Source organism: Sesamum indicum, linkage group LG10, assembly GCF_026168435.1.
Source record: "Sesamum indicum cultivar Baizhima isolate 11 linkage group LG10, ASM2616843v1, whole genome shotgun sequence".
In the NCBI taxonomy this organism is placed as follows: Eukaryota; Viridiplantae; Streptophyta; class Magnoliopsida; order Lamiales; family Pedaliaceae; genus Sesamum; species Sesamum indicum.
This window is the reverse complement of record NC_142666.1, coordinates 20,057,657-20,082,424: the sequence shown is the minus strand read 5'-3', so window position 1 is coordinate 20,082,424 and position 24,768 is coordinate 20,057,657. Positions and strand designations below refer to the sequence as shown.

Sequence of the window (24,768 nt, the reverse complement as noted above, 5' to 3'; positions counted from 1 at the left end):
CAGGTTAATTAAATCAGACTCAATTTAAAATAGGAAAAAAGTCCCACAAACAATCTCTGGGGAAAACAATTAGTTGAATTGCACAAAAAAAAGATAAATTAGTTCTAAGCCAAAGATTTGATGTTTAATAGTAAACAATAAGTAATGTTCTCCTCAGATGTTACAGTTACAGAGGTTAAAACAATCCTGCAATTTCTCTCTTCCTTCTGTACAAGTTTCTGATGGCTACTTAACTGCATATGCTTTCCAGGGGTCTGTGGTGACTGTATAAACGTATAAACCTTAACCAGAAATTCTAACCCCTATTCTTTCTAATTACAAAGGCAAAGAACAAGAGGGGGGGGGGGGGGGGGATAACCTGAACTAATTAAAAATAGGACAAAAAATTGTATATAAAAGTTCATCCAGATGAATTATCAGCCTCATCAGAATGCTGCGATGACTTGTTCTTCAATGCAGCAATTTCCCTATCTTGCTGTTTCTTTAGATACTGTTGTGCAGTTGAGTTGACAATCTTAACAGAAAAGTTCATTAGCATGATCCAAATAACGGTATTCCAAATGGAAGCAAGGGAGAAATCCCATTTTGACACCTGATAAAAACACACGTTTTATAAGTAACAGAGAAAATAATCAAATAGATTAAGAAATAGGATGTTCAAACAACCTCGATATTGGAAGGAACATGAGGTTTGGTGGCCAAGTACTTGTCTTTCATCGACTGAAGCTTGGAAACGAGGTTGGGTATGATAGAATTGAAACCGGGTGCAAAGCCCATCACCAAAAGCAGTTCATTTTCCATCCAATCAAGAAGTTGGTTGTTGCACACACAGATGATAAATACAGTCTGCAGATGATATTTTTTTTATAGAAAATTACATCTGATGCAAGTTAAGAATGTTAAAAAGTTAAGAGGGAAGATAAATACACAGCATATTTTATCTAAAACAAAAGTAAAAAGACCAAGAATTCAAGTTCTGTCATAGACCTGTATGTGTGTCTTGATGATTGCTTTGCCTATCGCCGTTGCCAAAAAAAAATTCCAGAAAGGAATTCCAAATTGTCCACACATTATTCCCGCAAGATCAAATAAAGGATTAGGTACCTACAAAAATTATCCCCACAGAGATAGTAAGATGCAATAGCAGCTATCATGAAGTAAAAGTACAGAGTAAAGAAAAAGACAAGGAAATAATTAATCAATTATTATACAGGGTTTCTGTTTTGTTTTGTCTGTTTGTTAGTCTTTTTCTTTTTGGTTCGTTAGGGTTGTTTTGTTTGTTAGTTTTTTTTCCTTTTCTTGGTGGGGGGGGGGGGGGGGGCACATCTGGGAAGCTACAGTTATAGTTATTCTATGAAAACTTCCACCTTATTCCCAAATTATCCATTCTTTTTTACCTGCATTCTGTACAGGTGAAAATTGTAAACCATGCAAAAGACAAGTAACTAACCGAAGCGAGAACTAAAATCGTGAAGAAATTCAAATGTTGGGCATGCAACAGAAACCACCGCTTGATTTGATTGAGACGAGCTGATATAAACCCATCATCGTCTGAGGAAGCATCTAGTTCCATGGTATCCACTGTACCGCCTGACAGGCGAGCTGCATAAAGAATATATGCAAGGTCCTCAACATGTTAAAAACAGGCCATGTGACTGAATGTTAACTGATAACATGGATCTAACCAGAATTAGGATACATCAATCAATAAAAATTATAACATCAACTTTGATGTTCAGAGGCTGATAATGAATAGAGACTCCAAAGTCTAAACAACCAAGATATAGAAAGCAAACCTACATTTTCAATTTAATGGAAAATGAATGCTACTTTTTACGAAGTGAGAGGAATACACTTTCGTCCCATAAGATTGAAATGTTTCTTTTTATTCTAAAAATGTTGTCTTTCGGATTTCTATAACTTAAGTAAAAAATCACCAATATAAAGAACCGGAAAAGCAAAAAAAAAAGAAATATGAAGCTCATACCTGCCCTTGAAATGAAGTAGGGGGGCAGTTCACCAAGTGCAGTTCCAAGGCCCCATAGAATTGCCTCTAACTGGACCTGGGGCAATATGCTACTAAGGGGAACCCGTTCACCATGTGATGTTTGAAACAATGGCAGTCCAAAGTCAGCGCAATCCTTTCCAAGCCATGACGGACCTCTTTTCAATTGTATTGTATCATATGGAGCAGTTTTGATGTCTGCTCGACCACATTGTATTGCTTTTATAGTGAACAAGGCAATATGGGGTCCCAGATAGAGAACAAAAGTATGCAATCCAGATCCTAAATGAAAGTATGACAATAGAACGTGTTCAGAAAGTCACAATGGAAATGCTGTCTGGAGAAGAACATATACATTCCAGAAATTCAGAGTGCTAATGAATATGTATTCTGATGCAGGTTCAAAGAACTTAAAATGACACATTAATTTCAATAGCCGAAACAGAAGATATTTTAACAGTAATAGGATTTTAAAGTCATGTAGGAGCCACTTCAGTCATTTGACTGTTAGCATGAACTAATACTCCTGTAGAAGCAAAATTACACGGTAAAGATTAAGCTCACCAAGGAACACATTCACCTTGATAACAAGCTTAGATTTTCTAATCATCCACAAAGGATCGCCCCCAAGATTATTCTATTCATTATCGTCAAGAACATTAGGAATTAGAATGTACATGCTCATTTAAAGTCTTGGCTTACCAAGTCCAATGGAAGATGCAACACCAAGAGCCACCCACCACAATGCAAATTGGATATATTGTTGAACTTCCTCAACATGCTGCATTGCGAATTAAAGATGCATGGAATAAGCAAAATGACCTAAAATGTGTCGATCATTAACCATAAAAAGCAGAAAAGGGCTTTTGGGTTGAAAACAGGGCAACAACAACCAAATTTTTTTATGAGAGAATCATTCTCTGTGTATGTTCAAAAATAAAGCAGTGGAAACCTGAATTGATCACCAAGACAGTAACACAAGAAAAACAGTTGTAGAATCATTATAACCCATGTTCATCCGTCCAACAATTTGGGCAGATTTAGGGGAACCAAATTAATTATTTTTGATTACCTTCTCGTGAGGACCATCGACAGTCACAAGTAGTACGCCACAGATCACGACAATAGTACTCAACAACATCAACCAACCGCCATGTGACAAAAGATAGGCTGCTGATTGTCGGAGATACAGTCTAACAGCCAGACAGAAAAGCTTTAGTGTCTTGAGAGGCTGTGAGGTCAGAGTCAACTTTTCTAATTCTTGTTGATGCCTTATTTGAAGTCCTGCAAAAGCAGACAGCAGTCAGTTCCAAAGAACATACTTGGATTCCTGAATGGAAACTAGGAATATCTTAACAAGTCATGTTGCAAGGGTGCACTCAGCAAAATTTCAGTTACAAAATTAATCAATTTATTCAAAATTCTGTTGGGCCTGCTGCTGGACAGTTACTGCAAAATTTACGTCTGTAAACCACATGGTCTTCCAGGATTTCTTTGTCTTTGGAATTACGGCTCATACAAGTAAGCTCAAACTCCAGCATACACCACGATGTTGCAATTGCTCACTATTTCTCATTGATCAACTTACCCGTGATCTTAAATTTTTAATGCTGCTAAATCAATTTGTTGGTCCTAGTTTGGACATACAAAACTACTCTTTTGCGCTTTGAAGACATAAATAGAACTCAAGTTCATCCTGGAGGGTTTACTTGTGAAACCAAACAAATGTGCTTTTCAATTTTTACTTCAAATCTAAAGTATAAACAAACTTGGAAGCCTTGAGTTTCCTGGCAAGAAAATACAGCCAAATATATATATATATATATGCATTCTTCACTTAACCTAATACGAGAAGATAAGGACGCCTAATGAATCTTTTTAAACTTTATGAATTCAAGTTGAAATCAATCAAATTGTTCTTGCTTCCTTTGCTGTGGTGTAAGTATTGAACTAGGCGCCATACTTTTGTTTCTGTTCTGTAAAAGCTATGCAATGCAGCAGCCACAACAGAATCATCTGCCAAGCATTGATTACGAAAGATTGAGCAGCAAGTGTTGCTACATTAAGTGAACCAGTTCCAGTAGTTAGCCCTCCCACAGTTTCAACATTTCAACAATTCAACAGAATTATTCCAATGGTCCAGCAACTTAAGATTCACAATACCAGAGTCTCCACAACAGCTTCCCACGTACATGAAAAAACTCTAATACATGTATCACATATGAGCTCATTCAACATCCAAATAGCACCGACCTAAAACATTATCAGTTCTTCAAATGTCCAAATCAAGACACGAATCACTAAAACCTCACTTCCCACGTCACAATGCGTGCGCACCATCATTAGCCACCAATTGCATGTGGCAAGATAAAATCGATTATTACCCCACGTGGATCAATGAAATCGATTGACGAGTAATTAGCAGATTATATTTGCAACACTCAATTATCTTCTTAAGTAATCATCAATTAAGCCTTGCTGATCACCATATCATGTAGCATTAACGCAACACACATATGTGCATGTACATGCAGATTACGGTGAGTGTGGTAAACCCCCATCAAAGTAACTAATAGAAACTAGCAATTTGAATAGCCAATCAAAAAACACAAGATGCAAACTAAACAGGCAGGAAAGAAAGAAAAAGAAAAAGAAGAAGAAGAAACCGCAACAAGCGAACACTTTTCCAGGCTCTCCATCCACAAAACTCTAATTCACAATCAATTCCAGAACAAAACAGCAAAAACTACCACATAAATCATCACAATAACAACAAGCAACTTAAATTTCATATTCATATTAAATTCCCAACACCCAAAGCGAAAAAAGACCAACTTTTATTATTTTCCCCTATTCATAAACAGACCATCTTCGGAAACAAAATTAAATACCAAAAAGATCCACAAAGAATAGAACAACTTGCCCGAGATCGACATGGCTCTATCCCGGGAAATTATTTTCCGTTTTGATTTTGTCGTGGAACCCATTCACCTATATTCTTTCATATGCCACCCCAAAAGGAAACTCACTTTTTAGGGGTTGAATTGTTTTCACATACACGTGCGTAGGATCCAAGAGTGTTGAATTACAGAGAAAGAACAAAAAGGGCGGGGGCGGGTGTCAATCTTGATTCCAAGTAAATCAAAACAACAAAAGATAGGATATTTGTTTAGAGAGAGGCGAACGAATGTTTGCAAGCAAAAGCAAAACCACCAAATTTTGTTGTCGTGCTCGTGCGTGAGAAAGATCCACTGCTTGAGCTTTTCTCTCTCTCTCTCTCTCTCCCTCTCTCCTGTTTCCCACACACAACACGGAATCCCCTGCCCTCTCTATATTTTATTTTATTTGTATATTATTATATCAGGACAAAAAGTGTAGAAAACAAAATTAATATATTACTCGCGTGCGATCGCTCCATCTGATTTGTAAATCTCGTTATGCATTTATTAAATAATAAATAAAAATTAAAATTAGCAAAAGGCGAAGAGAGTCCTCCAAAGTCCAAACTCAGCTTTCCTCAACCTAAAAACTGCTATATTACACTATTATTTCATATCTTTTAATCATCATTATTTCTACTATTTAAATTCCCAAATTTTGGACACTAAATTATTTTTTCTAAAAAAATAGTAAAATCAAAGAATTATAACTAATTTAAGATGTATAATCACTAATTGTTAGGTACTTATAAATAATAATTTTAATATTTTTAGAAAGGTATATTTGATTGATTGATTGAAGACACATAATGAAATTAGAAAGTAGTAGTAGGAGGAGGAGGCTAAATATGTAAATTGGGCTCAAATAATCAAATTCAATGCCATGGAACATTTAAATAGTTTTGATTGGGTATATTTCACAGTGCTGATTTTTTTTGGGGCAAAAAATAAAAAAAGAAAGAATTAGAGGAGGCAGGCAAGATTTTTGGACTTTTGATCTACAAAGCCTTAGCCCAAAACTAAAAGGGAAGAGATCTTGGTCCGAGTGCTGATGGCCCAATATCCATCAATCCCATGTACCAATATGTGTGTGTCTGCCTGTGCATGTCACTTCTGCTAATAAAATTTGTATCACAGTTATTTTCAATTTGGTATCCGAAAATATTCCATATAACGAAAAGTTTAATTGCTTATAACTCTCAATCCATCTTTTTTTTAGTAAAACGTATTTTCAGGATAATATTGTAAGGCTCATATGAAACTCGAATAAATAAGATTGCACCTATTAAATTGCAAGTCATCATAAATCTATAGCAGTTGATACGGTTACGACGTACTACTAGGTTTTCTAGGCTAATTTTTTTGTAGAAAATATTAAATTTGACGGGCTCATATTATTTGGGCTTTTATGTAGGGGCCTCCGATACGCAGAAGCCTGTTGTATTTTATGATTTTCTTTTAAATATTTTATTTTTTTCGCAATTCATTTTCAAGTATAGTATTCATCCAAATCTGAATGCAAGTTTGAATGTAAATTCAACATAATTGATGCTCAACTTTTTTAAAATTCAAATGTCACTATCTTTGGACCATTTTGTTAAATGGTTTCAGATTTCAGTGATGAATGGGGACGAAATTCTGGTTCGAATATTGGGCAGTCTATATTTACTTTGGGTTGACCCAAAATCCACAACTACTTCTTTTCTGTATTTTTGTGAGAATTATTGAAAATCCACCTTCTTATTTCTTTAATTGGGTGGTTGGATGATGAGAGTCACGCTTTCAATTATATTATCTGAAAAAAACACGTTTGCTGGTAAACGCTTTTGTTCTAATAATTAAAAGATTGTAAGTTGGAGTGCTATAAATATATCCAAATATACAATTTCATAGTAGTTTCATATATATTTTTTATTTAATTTGAATTACCAATATATTAAATCAATTTTAAATTTAAAATGTATTAAATGATGCAGTGCATCGCATGCTATTTTTTTTTTTAAAAAAAGTAAACGTTTTTGCGATCTTTTGTAGTCGATTGTTGATCGGAATGACGGGAACGATACATCATAATGTGTATAGAAAACTGAAGGTTGTTCAACAATTAAATGTCAATGATTAATACTTCGGTAGAATTGTTTTTAATTCCCATGAGCTTATACAAGTTAAAATGATGGAGGACTTTATAGGTGTGAATGCAATTTTATTTATTTATTTATTTTTTGGCCTTGAATATTTTTGAAAAAGACATTTAATTTGGGAGCCTAAAAAGAATTAGATTGTTAGGTTAGTTAGATGGCCCATAACAAAAACTTTTCGATACTTAAGTCAATTTGAGGTTGAAAAGAAATATTTAATGTTGATATGAAAGTAATAAATGAAGTGGTCATAGGGCCAAATGTTGGACCATATGGTGTGATCTTCAGCTATGAAGTGTAAAACGATTGACAGCCAACTCAAGAGTTGGGTCGTTCGGTCGAGTACTACTCGACCCGTATATATAAAAAAAAGACATGAATCTCCCTTCTATATAAGTAAAATGCTTTAAGGAGAGAGGTTATTTTAGTCTTTTCAACGCAAAATGTTGATACATCTCCATCAAATGATAAATTGGTAAATAGTCTTCTCCAAGTAAGGAATATATGACTTAAAAAACAACAAATAGTGTAAATGATGCTACGTCACTATAACATAACACAAAGTACAAAAAAAATTATTTTTTTAAGATTAATTTTTATATTTATATATTATTTTTTGGTCCACTAACATCATCTTTTTTCCACCCCATTGGGCTCTCTTTTATAACCCTTTTCCTAATTGTCCTCATAATTAATTCCTTTTTCTAATCCAACTTTTTAATTTTTTTAATTATGTTCTTTTCATTGCCTGCAAGAAAAGTATAGAACTCATCATTTTTGTTGGAGATGTGAAAACTTTTGAGCAATGATAATTAGGTAATTTAGGGATGTTGTGTTCAATTATTTGTGGACTGCAAAGTTTCACGTGGGAAATAAAAAATTAATTTAGAGGATAAGGGCACGTTCTCCATGTTGATTTGCCCATCTCCATATCCCCATCCAATCCCAAATAATTAATTGCCCAACCAAAACAATTCAATATTTAACTAATGAGTCCTATAGAGTTGTCCTGCAATTTTATTTTATTTTTCACTCTTCTCTTTTTAAATAATAATATGTTTGTTATTATATCATTCAATAACTTCAAACTCAGATACCAAACTAAATCTTCTTGGCAGAATTTTCCTCAAATTCATGTACTTCTAAAACATTATTGTACGTAGATGGCGCTGGGAAGCAAATATTGGATGGTGAATGTTGTCGGCACTCTAAGGATTGTTCCAAGTTACTCCACTCAATAACTTTTATCGTACAATGACAAAAATGCCCCAGTTCCATCAAATCTATTTAATTTTTGGATAAATTATAATCGGATTCTTTTAAATTTTGACTTAATTACAAATATCTCTTCATTATTTGAAAAATTATAAATATCCTAACCACTACCCGCTATTTTTAAGTTTGCTATTCGTAAAATATTTTATGCCCAAGTGAAATAGAATTTGAGTACAAGAAAAAAGGAACTAACTAAAGAAATAGAGCTTTATTAGCTGTATATCCATCTTGAGAATTAAATCTGGTTGTTTCTATTTATAGAAAATGGTGAAACATTATTTTAAATGTAATTGCTATATTAATTCTTTGAGTTTTTAGTTCAGTAATTTACAGCCCATATACGTTTAGTCTCATTAGTTACAGGATTTTATTCCCGTAATTTTTAAAAAATAGTATTTTTTTATCTTATGACATATTTTTGTTAGATATTTTTATGAAAAATGTCAGCCTTTATATTTTTGGTCCCATAATTTTAAAAAATAGCACTTTTGGTTCCATGTGGATTTTTCATTAAATATCTAACAAAAATATATTATGTGATAAAAAAAATACTACTTTTTAAAAATTATAGAACAAAAATGATAAAATCCTAAATTACGCGACAAAAAATGTTATTTCCCGTTAATTCATTCATAGTCAATAATAGGACTTGCCTATATATATATCCAGACCTTAGATGCTTAGGTACGTATTCAGGAAAGCCTGTTAATCTAATTAATTAATTTTCATGTACATTATTTATTAAAATTAATTAATCATCGTATCAAGATGTTGAACACGTCTAAGATCACATAACATAAATACGATTAATTTACTAATTAATATACTTAAACATGTCTTTAAGTGACATAAAATCGTAACTAACAAAACGTGCATAGTCTTTGCCTTCTAAAAGTCGTTGTTCATAGGGTTTTCTTGAACACTTCAAGCAAAATGAATCTATTTCAAATAAAGGAAAAATAATATTAAATGACAAAAAAAAAAAAAAAAACATATTTGCGTCGTTTTTGGATGAATGTGGAGTCCATCCACAGAATGAATGCATACGAGGGAAACAAATAGGCAGACTTTGACCAAAAGCTATTGTTTCCACTCTCAAATTGACCCACTTGTTTTATAAATATTATACTTTTACCCCCTTTTGCTATTAAAAACTTTATTTCAAGTAATTATAAATAAAAAATTCAAAAATAAAGACTAATTCTATTATCCTAAGAAAAGTAGTAAACGCGACTTCAAGTGGGCACAATTTTAAAAGTTGCTGATCCAAATTGACCAACAATAGTTCTTTATATTGAAATAAATATAAATTGTACTATTGTTGTTATTTGACACTAGAATACGTTTTTTTAGTCATAATTATACTAATTACCCTCTCCAAAACTAGGTTTAATTCAATAATCATAATTAGTTTATAGACCACAAAAGTTGATTTTATTTATTTTTTTCTGAGACGAAAGATCGATTTTAAATAATTCTAATGGCAGGGACAAGGCATGATACCTTAGTTGACTTGTTTGTAGATATCATTTTGCAGCTGTTGGTAACTTTTTGAAATTTTCAAAAAATTTCAATAGAATTTTTATTGAAAATAAAGTTTGAAGTCTCAATATTTTTAAGAATTTTTTTTACTTAAATCAACTTCGATTGAATAAAATTAATAACAGAAAAAGATATATTTTAATTAAATTATGTACCAATCACATAATAAATATATTATATTTATTATATAATTCATGCCAAACAAGACTTACTTGAAATTAAAATTTGCTGATTTTCAATATCTCTACTGATGGTTTGATAGGTCTGCCAAGCATTCACCAACCCTAAATCTAAGGTACTCTGAAACAGGGAGTGAATGAATTGTTGGTGTTTTGGGCATAATTAACTTTGAAGAGCAGTGATAAGTTGGTGGATTGTTTGGCACATGGTATTCTCAATCAATTTCCATATATACCTCTACAATTTTCCGTACGCCTATTGTGGGAACGTGGAACACCTATGACCTACCTACAATTTTAGCATACGGACCATCACCGCCTAACCCCCACATTTTTACCATACAACTTCAATAATTCTTATTGCACCTACCTTTTGGAAGTAACTCTTTGCTTTCTTTTTTCCTTACTCATTTATTATCACATTACCAATGACTATAATAATGGTAACTAAGAGTAAAGTACACAAACACCCACTAAAATATTTACTTACCATCTTGTTGTTACACTGTCTCAATTTTGCAAATTACGGTCAGTAATACTACAATCACTTATGACTTACGAATTAATAATAACTCTTACAGAATCATCAAGCGACTCAATAATACCTTATGCAATGGGACATCGATTGTATTGCAGGCCAATCAAATTTAAGCACTTATACCATTTTTTTCTTACAGTCGCAATTTATTACATCATTTAAATAAACAAACACATTCAAACAAGATAATTTTTTTTTATAAAAAAAAAAGTATCATAAAAACAGACATATATCCATATTTTTTAAACTCAAACCCAAAACCTTTTGGTGTGCCCATGTCCTTTTACTTTACCAACAAACAATAAAAAAAATAAAGACCTGAAAGAGATTGAAAGGAAATAATATTGGTATGACATTATATTTAAAATTTGGGCTGCTCATATATTCTAATTTAGCAGCCAACTAATCCACCATACTGTATTTTTTTTATTTCATAAATATGAATATCCAATTAATTACTAAATGATGTCACTTGTATTTGCAGTTTTATCATCCAAGTTCGGAGCAGTTGATGATTTACAACATTAAAATTGACAACCAAATTTTAATTATTTCATCAATCACTATTAGCTAGTAGGCCAACCAGCATTTTGTTTATACATAATTTTTAAATAAATATTTCTTGCATAATACGAAACATATACTAATAATCGTATTATATAAGATTGGTTGTCGAACCAAATATACTTACGAGCTAATATAACCAACTTTTTTTTTTTTTTGGTGTAGAGATTGCGTACCTAATAGTTTTACATTATGTAAAAGAGATATTTTATTTTATTTAATTAAAATTATGTATATATTGATCAATTTTTGATAATATCACAAAATATTGATTTCTAAATAGAAGTGTCGCATTTGGACAAGGAAAGGAAAATGGTTGCTTCATGGGATTATAGTAAATTATGTGTGGAATCGTATGTCGACAAGAGGACAACCATATGCGTGCGTTATACATCACTTTCCAAATAAAAATAATAATAAACGAATTTTATTTATTAATATGTATTCATCAATTAAAAAAATAGAGTAAATTCTAAATATTATCTATCTATTATTAAATATAAAACTCTCATCAATAACCACAAGACATTTCAGAATAATTTAATCGTAACTCTAAATAATTTCTTTTTTCATTTTCTCCGTGTGTCTTTTAAGATATATTTTGGGCAACAATGAACAATAGTTAAAAACATATATATGTTTTTTTTTTTTTGATAAATTTATTATAATTATATTATAAGTTTCAACCATCAATAACTAATACACGCTAATTATTAATAATTAATATATAATTAATTAATAATTATTATTATAGTATACCAAACATTGCAATTCAAAAATTAATATTTTCATATGATTCAAACTCATGATATCTTTGTTTTAGAACTTCAATTTTGTGAACTAAATTAAACTTTAAAGTGTAAAGACATGTTTATTCACGTTGCCACTGCATCAAACTTGCCCAGGGGTGTTTAAAGTTCAGTTAAACCAGTTCAATTCGGTTCAAATTTTGTTTTTTTTTTTTAAATTTTGTTTTTTAGTTTGATTTTTTGGTCAACGTTCGGTAATCGAACCAAACTGAATTTTTCATTATTTATATTATATTATATTTATATAGTAATATTAATATAATATAAAATAAATACATTATATATTTAGATATTGAATATTGTAGTTGTACACTTGTGACTTGTACCATCAAATTTGAATTTAAATTAAATGAATAGATTATTATTGTGTTCTTTTTTTTTATTTAAAATTTTAAATTGTATTCATAAATATTCTTTTCATGATATATTTTATTTTTTAAATTTTGATATTTTTGATACTATATTTTTGGATAAAAGTAAAAAAATACCAAAAAAAGGGTTATTCAATTTTTTTAACCAAAAACTGAACCAATTTCAGTTTCAGTTTGCCGAAATGCACACCCCTAAACTTGCCAGATGTATGATTCAAAGGTTCAATAATTTACTTACTGTCCTGTCCTATCCTGTCCACCGGAAATTGCCTCTACATAATCATTCTCATGCTGCATAGTGGGATGTATCCAAGTTACATTTCCCCGAAATAGCAAGCAATCTACTTAATTCATGCATGGGAATATACGAAAACCTTAGTATACAAAAATTCAAGTTATTTCCCTACTCAATTATTATTATGATTATTGTAAAAATATGTATTATGTATTTACGTTCATAAAACATATGTCGATGGATTGTGAGACTTCAATTTTAGTATTCGAAGGCTCGTTGATAATAGTTTGATATTGGACATTATTTGCGTAGAGTAAACTAACAGTGTAAAGCGTCACACTCCATTATCAATTATCAATAATAATAATAATAATAAAAACGTACTATTTTACGTTGTCCAGTGTGATATAAACTTTGATGATGCATAATTGGGAGTTTTTGTTGTGTGCTAATGGGAATTTCCACGTAAACATTACTTAGATAAGTGTATAAAATTTTAAAAAGTATTTAAATATTTGTAAAAAATTTAAAGTACATGATAATTTTTTCGGATAGTAAATTCATAAGAACTAAAGATAATAAGATGTCATAATTTCATAAGAAATCAGACAAAAAAAAAATAGTATCATTGTATTTTAATTAATCAATAATTTTTAAACGAGGTGGATGTATAATCTATATTATTTATTAAAGGGGAGACCTTTATAATAACTATCATGAGTAGTAAAACGTGAATTTAAAATACTTTTAGCTATATTTTTTGCCTCAAGTATAATCATATTTTTATATTTAATTTAATCAACAATCTTTCTTTCATACACATTTAAAATTAATTTATTTTCTTTCTTCTATATTATTTAATTAAATCAATAAAAAAAATAAGTTATATATATAAATCGAATATGCTTCAATTATTAATAGATCGTTAACCGACGTGGCTTGTAGCATAACCAAATGCGGTGGGGGAAACAGTGAACTCGCAAAGCATGAGTCGCATGATGACGTTGTTCAGGACAACGATGTCAGCATGGTACAAAGATATTTCCCGTCTTCAATGCGAGGAGTAGACATTTACTCATTCACAATTATTAAGGGGGCAAAATGTAATTCAACCAGTGTGTTTTAAAAAAAATGTGTAAAATATTCTCTTGCAAAAAATAAAATAGTAAAAAATTTTCCTATAATTTCAAGAATGTAGCAAAACACCCCTCTAGGTCACAAGTGTATTAACATGTTCCAATTCTTTTTTAAAATTTTATAATTATAAAATAATATTTTTATTCTTATTCTAACTCTGTTAGATTTTATCTTATATAAGTGAATGGTGTAAATCTTGTGATATTATTTAAATATATAAAATATATATATTAAAATTATATAATATATATTCAAATATAAATATTTAAGTATATGTATATAATTTTATTTAATGTGTGTGTATATATATATACAGTAAAACCTCTATAAATTAATAACCTTGGGACCATGAAATTTTATTAATTTAGAGAGATATTAATTTATCGATAAATTAATATTTTATTAATTAAAAGAGAGACTTTTTAAATTCAACAAATTTAGTACATATGTACTGAAAATAAATGAATTCATATATATTTCATTAATTATATTCATGCATCAATTAATTTTCTGTAATTAATTAAATATATTCATGTATAATATCAATTCATTTTATACAATTAACTATTATATTTATAGACGCATGTATCAATTCATTGGAATTACTCAAACATACATGTTTACATTAATTCGTTGCACTTAAATAACTATTATAATCAATTAAATATATTCAGGTTATGATGAATGAAACATATACTATATAAATCTCAATATGAAAATTAAATAATTCATAACACCCAACCATATCTTCTCATCTAAAAGCATCGCAAAATCATCCATGAATGGTCCAATGCGTAAAGCATTACAAACTTCGTAATTGAGCAAATTACCATAATATTTATAATTATAATATTTATGAATTATTGATTTAGAGTTTTAATGAGACCTAATATTTATAAAGGAATTTTTTGAAAAATTATTATCTTATTATCTTATCGAATTTAATGATTTTTTACAAAGGCCCAAGTCGGGACCGGAAGATTTTATTATTTTAGAGAGTTTATTAATTTATAGAGTATTAATTTATAGAGGTTTTACTGTATATACATAATGAAAACAGTAGATTGGCGCCGGCGCTAGGGCAGGACATGAGGGGTGGCTCTCGCCGACAGGGAGGAGGAAGAGGGCAAGAGGACGGGAAGGAAGAGGGGAAGCGGGCGAACAAGGAGGAGGTTGAGGCGGTGCCGTAGATGGGAAGACGAATTCGAGCCACAGAGGATGCTGTCAAGGAGAGGAGGGCAAGGTGCGCGGAGGAAGTCCGGCGGTGAAGAGGCGCTGGTGTGGTGGTGGGGGTGGGTGGGTTGGGGGTGAGGGGAAGGGAAGGAGACAATATTTTTAATTTTTTAATATATTTAATTATTTTATTCATATTAAACAAATAAAATATGATAAAATTTAGATTAGGTAAAATATGGACCATTGAATTGCGCATTAAATCTAGAACTTTGATTCAAATTTAATAAAATATAACCGTTGATTTATTTTCCACAATTCTCAACTATTAGAAATATATCAAGCAAGACCTAACGATTCATAAATTAAGATGTAAAATTAATTTATTGTCAAAAATCAAGCCCAAGTTGCATCAAGGGAGTGTGTGATATAGTTTTGGATCCGAGGGGATTCTTGCTATATTTCTGAAATTATAGGAGGTTTTTCTGCTGTTTTATTTTTTACAGAAGGTATTTTAAATATTTCTAAAAATATAAGGGGTTAAATCGCATTTTACCCATTATTAAGGTGTAGTGCAATTATGTGATTAATAATGAAATAATTAATGATGGTTGCAAAACACTAGTGTTAAGGCAACCAACCACTTAGAACTGTACTAAATTTTCACCAATAGTGTGACTATTATGTTTAATTACACCAAACATTCTCACTCGTTGATGGAACGAAAGTTATAAGATTTTATTAATAAAATAATTGAAAAGGCTGGTTTCTATTTTTAAAGAACTCAAATATACCTTTAAAGTGGATTAAACTCAACTGACTCAGAAAGGTTGTTCCAAAAACATCCTAATATACTAACAATAATATAATAAAATATTGGGCTTAAATGAAAATTACAAAAAAAATAAAGAAAATTAAGAACAATTTGCTGAAAAGTAAAATAAAAATACGACGATAGTGGTCGAAACGATAGAATTTTATTATGAGCAGTGACCCCTAACAACTATAATAGCGCGCTGCTAGATTCTTCCCAAAAAGACAATCCTGCACATATGTAGATTGCCCGTAACTACTGTTGAATTCAAAATTACAGTTATTTGAAATTTTAAAGTAAAATTAAGCATTGAATGTTTCGCTTTGAATTTTTATTAGTCCAACGAAAATCCAGACTCTTTTATATTTTTACCACCGGTAGGAAAAAGAAGTATGTTCTACTATCATAATAATTTATGATTCTTGGTATTGCAATATATGTTTAAATTGAAAATCAATAAAATAATTAATTAATATTTAAATATATAAGATCAGATAATTAATTATTTTATTGTATTTAAAGAAAAAAAGAAAAGAAAAGAAAAGAAAAAAAAAAGAAGAAGCCATGCAGAAACAGAACATGGCAAACAGCAACAATCCATAAGATGGAGAGGGCAGTGTACTGTAGTGGCTCAGAATTTAATACAATATCTACCAATCTTAAAGTCCCATTTCAAAAACAGGCAGATGAGTTGAGTTTGAGACGCCTCACCTCGCCTGCCAAGCTGTCAAAATGGAATCAGTTCCTTTCCCCTTTTGTTTATTTAAATATTTGTTGTTGTTTTACCTTTATTAAAGACACACATTAATCGGAACTTCATTGCTGCCCAGTGCCCACAACCCATAATTTATATAGATTCAGAGACACACACATTAACAACATCAGTTTTGTTTTGTCAAGAACAAGAAATATTCAAACTGTCAACCAACTCAGTTATTTCCAAGAAAATACTCTCTCTCTCTCTCTCTGCTACTGCTACACTTGCAACAGTTGTTTGCCCATTTGACTCAGGTAAGAAAGTCTTCTGCTGACTCTTTATATATATAATCCCCCCCACGCCCCAGCTGTGCTGCTATCACTATTCCGTTATTGCAATTTTTTTGTACTAAAAGCGCTCGCTCGCTCTGCCTGCAATGGGGATTTTCCCTCCCTGTCATTCTTCAGAGATGTTGGAGAAATTTCTGGGAAGCGTGTGTGGGAAGACGCGGGATGAGCCCAAGATTCAGGAGAAGAAGATTCAAGGCAGAGTCGTGTTGATGAAGAAGAATGTAATGGACGCTGCCGATGTCGGCGCTTCCGTTCTTGATCGGCTTCACGAGATTTTCGGCAGAGGCGTGTCGTTTCAGCTTATCAGTGCTGAAAAGACTGATCTTGGTAATTAGTCTTGTCTCCTTTCTCTTCCTCTGTGTTTTGTTAGAGTTGGTCTGGTGATTACATAATCAAGAAAGAGAATTAAGACTAAGGTTGTTTCTTGGCGTTGAATGAATTCGGACACAAGAATTGTTTCTTTGTTTGTTTGTGTGGTGGGAATTCAGTGGCAGGTAATGTGCTTACTGATAATCTAGTTAGCATCTTGTTTGGCTGTGTGTTGTTTGAGAAGTGAATTCTTGAGGCGATCTTTGTCTGTTGGAGTTGTTTATTTGAAATCCGTAGTGATCTTGCTTGTTAATTCAGCATTCTTTTATATTTAATCTATGTGTTGCTGTGATATTATGTACAGCAAATGGGAAAAGAGGGAAACTAGGAAAAGAAGCTTACTTGGAGGGTTGGGTATCAAAGTTCACTTCACTGACTGCTGAAGCTGAGGCCACATTCGACGTATCATTTAAATGGGACGAATCTCTGGGAGTTCCCGGTGCTTTCATTGTCCGAAACCATCATCATAGTCAGTTTTACCTTAAGACGGTAACGCTGGAAGATGTTCCGGGACATGGTCCAGTCCACTTTGTCTGCAATTCTTGGGTCTATCCTGCGCATTGTTACAAGTATGATCGTGTCTTCTTCACAAACAAGGTATTTCTGGCTTCCAATTGAACTTCATCCAGAAATATTGTGAAAGTGGATTAATAAGAATTAAGGGTGATCGTTTTCTTGTTCCATCAGGCGTACCTGCCGTCTGACACACCAGAGCCTCTCCGGGTTTATAGAGAACAAGAGCTGATAAATCTTCAAGGAAACGGCTCTGGCATGCTAAAGGAGTGGGACAGAGTGTATGACTATGCATACTATAACGACTTGGGGAGTCCTGAGAAAGGAAAAGATTATGCTCGTCCGGTGCTTGGTGGATCGAAAGATTATCCATATCCTCGTCGAGGTAGAACAGGCCGCCGACCAAACAAAAAAGGTAGAACTGTGAATTTTCCTATGTCTGTAAGAAAATGAAATTTACTTTGTTATACTGCTATGAAGTTATTAAGTTGTTTGAGTTGAACTGCAGATCTCAACACTGAGAGCCGACTGTTCCTTCTTAGTTTAAACACTTATGTCCCTCGAGACGAAAAGTTCAACCAAGTCAAGTTTTCAGATTTCATCGGTTATTCTCTTAAATCTCTCGTTCAAGTATTGATCCCAGAGATCAAAGCTGTGTTTGACAAGACTATAAATGAGTTTGACACCTTTGAAGATGTGCTGAACCTGTATGAAGGTGGAATTAAGCTGCCTGATGGCCACACACTACACAAAATCAGGGAGTGTGTTCCGTGGGAGTTGATCAAGGAACTTATTCGTTCAGATGGTGAACGTTTTCTTAAGTTCCCAATGCCTGATGTGATCAAAGGTAATGAACGACGTAGATCACAGTAGATTTGAGATAGCATGAGATGATTATGGTGAATATGAGCTTTTCTTGGTTTTTTTGCAGAGGACAGAACGGCTTGGAGAACAGATGAGGAGTTTGGACGAGAAATGCTAGCTGGAGTGAACCCTGTTGTCATCCGACGACTCCAGGTAATAGGAACTTTAGTTTCAAAGTTTTAGTTTATACCTGGAAATACGTTTCTGTTAAGACAATATTGTTGATTTTTACATCTCAGGAGTTTCCACCAACTAGCAAGCTAGACCCTCAAGCTTATGGCGACCAGAACAGTACCATCACGAGGGAGCACATCGAGAAAAACATGAATGGTCTTACTGTAGATGAAGTAATTTTCCTTCTCTTCCTAATCTTTAGCAGCAAAAATCCAAAGTACCTTTGTTGTTAAGCGCACTAATTCAATGTTATTGCTTCATGCAAACACAGGCGATTGAGAACAATAAGTTGTTCATATTAGATCATCATGATGCACTTATGCCATACCTCAGAAGGATTAACACCACGACGACAAAAACCTATGCCAGCCGAACTGTCCTTCTACTCCAAGATGATGGAACTTTGAAGCCACTGGCAATAGAGTTGAGCTTGCCACACGAAGATGGTGATGAGCAAGGGGCTGTGAGCGAAGTATTTACTCCGTGTGATGAAGGAGTCGGAAGTTCAATTTGGCAGCTTGCAAAAGCTTATGCTGCAGTAAACGATTCGGGCTATCATCAGCTCATAAGCCACTGGTACGCTTATGAGTGAGCTCGAACAAATACACGGTGATGATGACAATGATTCACATGACTGTAGCTAACTCTATGTTCGAATTTTCTAAATGCAGGTTGAACACACATGCTGTGATTGAGCCTTTCGTAATTGCATCGAACAGACAGCTGAGCGTGCTGCACCCGATATACAAACTTCTGAAACCTCATTTCCGTGATACAGTACACATAAACGCCTTGGCCCGGCAGATCCTCATCAATGCCGGCGGTGTACTCGAGAGAACTGTCTTCCCAGCAAGATATGCCATGGAAATGTCTTCTGCCATTTACAAAAACTGGAACTTCACAGAGCAGGCACTTCCTCAAGATCTGATCAAAAGGTTCATTACAAACTTTCCACTTTTACAGTTCAGTTTCTACGTTGATTTTCGACTATATCACTGCTAACTCTCAGCTCTTGTACTAAACTACAGAGGAATAGCAGTTCCTGACCCAACCCAGCCCCAAGGGCTTCGGCTCCTCATTGAGGACTATCCTTTCGCTGTTGATGGCTTAGAAATTTGGTCTGCAATTGAACTCTGGGTCAAAGAATACTACTCTTTCTATTACCCCACAGATGAAAAGATCCAAGGAGACTCAGAACTACAGTCTTGGTGGACGGAGCTGCGTGAAGTTGGACACGGTGACCTAAGGGATGAGCCGTGGTGGCCTAATATGCAGACACGAGCAGAACTCATCCATGCATGCACAATAATTATATGGATAGCGTCTGCGCTTCATGCTGCCGTAAACTTCGGACAGTATCCTTATGCAGGATATCTCCCAAACCGCCCCACTGTCAGCCGACGTTTCATGCCTAAACCGGGAACTCCCGAGTATGCTGAGCTCGAGTCGAATCCAGATTCCGCCTTCCTCAAAACTATAACAGCCCAATTCCAAACTCTACTTGGTGTTTCTCTAATAGAAATACTCTCTAGGCACTCTACAGATGAAATTTATCTTGGGCAGCAAGAGTCTCCCGACTGGACTGCAGATGCTCACCCGCGAGAGGCGTTTGAACGATTCAGTGCAGCATTGGTGGAAATTGAATCAAGGATCACAGACAGAAACAAAGACGGGAGATTGAGGAACCGGTCGGGGCCGGTTAAGATGCCGTATATGTTGTTGTATCCGAATACATCGGACAACAGTAAAGAGGGAGGACTCACTGGAAAGGGAATTCCAAACAGCATATCGATTTGAAACTTGTTGGAGTGCAAAGCCATTAGGAAAAAATTCTTGGAGGGTAGTAGAAAGATTTGTGGAGTGAATCTCTGTGTTCTTGAACTAGTAGATGATGTGCTGAGTTTGATATTCTTCACCATTTATTATATAATAAGAAAAGTGTTCTTTTCACGTTCTTTGTTTCAACAAAACGAGCATCTGAGTTCTGCACCAAAGTCTTTTTATGAAGTCTGATCAACGAAGATGCAAGTTTACTTAGATCTTAGAAGCGGACTGCAATTTCCATCTCCTATTACAAACTTGTATTGCTTTACACACACGCGCGCGCGTTCGTCCGACTGTATTTTCTGTTGCTAAGTCACGCCATATATATAAAAAATTTTCATTAATAAAATATTGGGATAATTGCCTTTCCTTCTCTTAAAATTTGATATAATTACACATAAATCCCATATGGTTTGAAAAATTATATTTAACACCCATGAGGTTTGCTTTTGTTTAACAAATAAGTCCATCCGTTAGTCAAAGTTTACTAAATTTACTGATATTAACAAAGACAAAATTGAATGAAAATTCTTATTTACCTTTGATTGACTGAATTCTGACTTATTGTAAATCAAATGAGAGTGTAATTATTCTTAAAATATATGATATTATTTTTATACACCCGGTGCGTATATATAAAACTAAGTAAGAAAAGATGAAATCGAATTTGCAAGGAAAGATTGATGCCGCACGTTCGTGGCGGTTGTCTCAAATGAACTCTCATATGAGCTAAAATCTACAATGCATACAAAATCTGATACATCCATGCTTATTGTTTTGAAAATGGTTTAATTGTAATTCTAGTCCTATAATTGTAACGGACATTATTTTTGTTCTTAGAATAAGAATTGAAAATTAAAAATACCAATTTAAAATATTCGTAAATTAAGAATGGATTTGGCTGAAAATTTATTTAATTTGGGATTTTTGAATTTTATCTCCAAGGTTGTAATGTTCACATATTACTTGGTTGCAATTAAGTAGGTGACATAAATACTTTATTCTCAGAAACAAAATTCTTTTAAAAAAAGGTTTGATCTAAAATTATACCACCCTCCCACCGAGATTTGGTATAATTACACGTGAATTTTTTATATATATAATATTTCTGATGTTTGTTTTCATCCGAGAAACAAATTTATCCATTAGTAAAGTTTCATTAAATTCTCCAATATTTGAAAAAGTTGAAAACAAAATTCATATTTACCTCGGATTAATTTCCCATAGACTTATTGCATGTCAAATATATCTTTTATGACCGAATATACCTCCTCACATGCATTAAACCGTATAAAGATAAATAAAGTTAATTTGATAATGAGTTGTTGTCTACTGTAATAGCAGACGTTATTGAGTATGGTATGATTATTATAATAGTTTTTGTTAGACATTGATATCGACAAGAATGATTGTATTTATAATCGATAAATTTCAATTAATAATAGTTTATCGTTCTTATAAAAAAAGGGTTAATTTAATCAGAAATAAGTCAATAATAAATAAATCGAAGCAAATTTGATTTAATTTTTTTTGGATCAACATATTTAATGAATTACGACTAATTAAAAATCGATTTGTTGAATAAAACAAATATCAAGGGTTCCAAAATTTCAAACCATTACACCATACTTCATCGGAGGGGTAGTATAATATCCCTATAATATTAATTCTAAAAATGATTTATTTATCAAAATGATAGATTCTATCTCCTGATACACAGTCCAGGAGACACATGGCACCAAACAGCAATGGGTAAGCCAGAGTATCAAAATCACACATTCTAATTGGCCTCACCCGCATCACCTTATCCAATATCCATATCTCCCTACACTCCACACAATTTCTCATCAAATATTCATTCAAATCAGCCAAAAAAAAAAGAAAAAATCCCACATAATTCTCACCATCAATCCCAAATTCATGGCCATGGCGACCCAAGCCTCCCTCTTCACCCCCACCCTCTCCGGCCCTAAATCCGCCGACCGCGTGGTGGCCCCATGGAAACAGTCACTCGCACAATTCTCCACTCCTAAGCCAATGAAGGTCGCCTCCGCCGTGGCGCACCGCCCCATCCGCGCCATGGCTGAGGAGGCCCCACCAGCAACAAAAGAGCCCGAAGCTCCGGCGGGATTCACCCCACCGGAACTCGACCCCAACACCCCGTCCCCGATCTTCGGCGGCAGCACTGGCGGGCTTCTGCGGAAAGCCCAAGTGGAGGAGTTCTACGTGATCACGTGGGAGTCCCCCAAGGAACAAGTGTTCGAGATGCCGACCGGCGGGGCGGCCATCATGAGGCAGGGGCCGAACCTGCTGAAATTGGCAAGGAAGGAGCAGTGTTTGGCGCTGGGGACAAGGCTGAGGTCGAAATACAAGATCAAGTACCAGTTCTACCGGGTATTCCCGAACGGGGAAGTCCAGTATTTGCACCCGAAAGACGGAGTGTACCCAGAGAAGGTGAACGCGGGGCGTACGGGAGTGGGGCAGAACATGAGATCCATCGGTAAAAACGTGAGCCCGATTGAGGTGAAATTCACGGGGAAGCAAGTGTACGATTTGTGAGGAGGTGATGATGATGTTTGATGTAATTTGTGTGAGTATATGAATCAGTATTTGTTTGATGTATCTGTGATTGCTTCTCTCTTACTCTTTCTTCAACAAAAATACTGTGCTTTTTACTATTATCACCTGCGCTTTACTTTTTTGTCTGCCTTCGGTTTATTTGGGCCCAACGGCCAACGGCCGTCGAATTTGAAATGTCTTGCAACAAATTTTGTGATTTCAAAAATACTATTTGACTAATAAAATAATTATTTTTTCTAATGTGATATTATTTTATATATTTTAAATTATTTATTAGATATTTATATGTATACAGACATTGCGTACCACAACAAGTAATATATTAACTATTATATGGCTGTACCGAAGGATCTCTTGAGCAAACGCTTTAAATTTTGGGGTTCCGTTTCTTCTTTTTTTTCCTAACTTTATTAATTTGTTAAATCCTTTTTACACATTCATATAGAAAACAATATTTTGAAAATTGAATCCGTGATTGAACTGAATAATTTATTGGATTATTGGTCCAATTGATCGAATCGAATTGAAAAATTGATTGAACCAAAATATATTATATATATGTATATATTTGTAGTATATCACTACATTATATATCAATTGGTTAAATAAATACAGTTTATAATAATAATTTATAAATAAATACAATTTATAATAATTTACCAATAAGAAAGCAACAAAGTTTTTGGAGGAAGCAAATGAAATCAAATTCAAACTAATAAAAATTTAAAATTTAAAATCTCAAAAACTCTTGAAACTTGAATATTTGTTGCTTCTCTTTTTGGATCAGACAGAGACAACAACTTGTGCGTCTGCCTTCATAATTTTTTCTAAAAAAAAGTTGAAAAAAGATTGGAGAAGAGGAGAGGCAAATAGATGATGAAGAAGAAGAAGGGAAGAAAAATCTTATTGGTTATTAAAAATAGCTCATTATTCTACATCGAAAAAAATAACTCGAATTTAAGTATTTTATATAAATATGAAAAAGTTTAAATCAAGCCATATTGAAAATGTATAAGCCAAATCTAAATATTTTAAAGGATAAATTGCATAAAACCCCCTTGTATTTTTAAAATTTAGCAAAAAAACTCCCATATGTTAAAAAAGTAGGCAAAAAAACCCCTATGATCTTTAAAATATTGCATACTCTCTTCTTTTGTTAGGTAAGTCCTAACGGCATTAATTTTTTTACTGAATTGGCCATTATACCATTCTTATAACAACCATTGATATTTAATTATGGAAAATGAACGGTCTAGATCTTAAATAATTTAAAATATATTTTTTATTTATATATATACTATACATACACTATATATAATATATATATATGATTGTTCTAGGCTACGTCGGTCCCATAGTTTAGACCTGGGCGACAACCCAAGAAGCCGACCACTATATGCAGGCGACGGAGAAGAATGTAAAAAGAAAATTTATTTTTAAAAAAAATGAAGTAAAATAATTTATTTTTTTCAATTTTAAATATTAATAATTTAGCTATGTAATTTAAATGTTATTTATAATAAATAATATAACTTAAAATAATATTTAGGTATTTTGATATTTAATTGATATATTTTTTATAAATAAATAAAATATATTTAAATTAATAATAATTTAATTGAGTTAATAATGTATAATTATTATAAGTGACATTTATTTTGCATATAAATTTTTAATT

At 32.9% G+C, this 24,768-nt stretch overlaps 3 protein-coding genes across 4 annotated transcripts; 2 read left to right on the top strand and 1 right to left on the bottom strand.

The window, feature by feature from the left end:
* Window positions 1-102: 102 nt before the first annotated feature.
* On the bottom strand, window positions 103-5,344 carry LOC105171356 (vacuole membrane protein KMS1). Its single transcript, XM_011092434.3, has 8 exons — window positions 4,929-5,344; window positions 3,078-3,289; window positions 2,708-2,786; window positions 1,988-2,287; window positions 1,451-1,602; window positions 988-1,104; window positions 667-846; window positions 103-592 (listed from the first exon to the last, which is right to left on the bottom strand). The coding sequence occupies exons 1-8, from the start codon at window positions 4,990-4,992 to the stop codon at window positions 401-403; spliced, it is 1,296 nt and encodes a 431-aa protein (XP_011090736.1). The 5' UTR covers window positions 4,993-5,344; the 3' UTR covers window positions 103-400.
* An 11,251-nt stretch (window positions 5,345-16,595) lies between these two features.
* LOC105171355 (putative linoleate 9S-lipoxygenase 5) lies at window positions 16,596-20,636 on the top strand. Of its 2 annotated transcripts, XM_011092433.3 has the most exons (10): window positions 16,596-16,730; window positions 16,884-17,093; window positions 17,440-17,732; window positions 17,823-18,063; window positions 18,157-18,495; window positions 18,580-18,665; window positions 18,752-18,859; window positions 18,958-19,262; window positions 19,358-19,621; window positions 19,715-20,636. In XM_011092433.3, exons 2-10 carry the CDS (start codon window positions 16,886-16,888, stop codon window positions 20,481-20,483), a joined length of 2,613 nt encoding a protein of 870 aa, XP_011090735.1. In that variant the 5' UTR covers window positions 16,596-16,730; window positions 16,884-16,885; the 3' UTR covers window positions 20,484-20,636. The 2 variants fall into 2 exon arrangements, with proteins under 2 accessions (XP_011090735.1, XP_011090733.1); XM_011092431.3 differs by lacking the exon at window positions 16,596-16,730 and having other exon boundaries at window positions 16,786-17,093.
* Window positions 20,637-22,341: 1,705 nt separating this feature from the next.
* Window positions 22,342-23,191, top strand: LOC105171354 (photosystem I reaction center subunit II, chloroplastic-like). The gene has a single exon (XM_011092430.3). The coding sequence runs from the start codon at window positions 22,431-22,433 to the stop codon at window positions 23,067-23,069; it is 639 nt and encodes a 212-aa protein (XP_011090732.2). The 5' UTR covers window positions 22,342-22,430; the 3' UTR covers window positions 23,070-23,191.
* The last annotated feature ends 1,577 nt before the right edge of the window (window positions 23,192-24,768 follow it).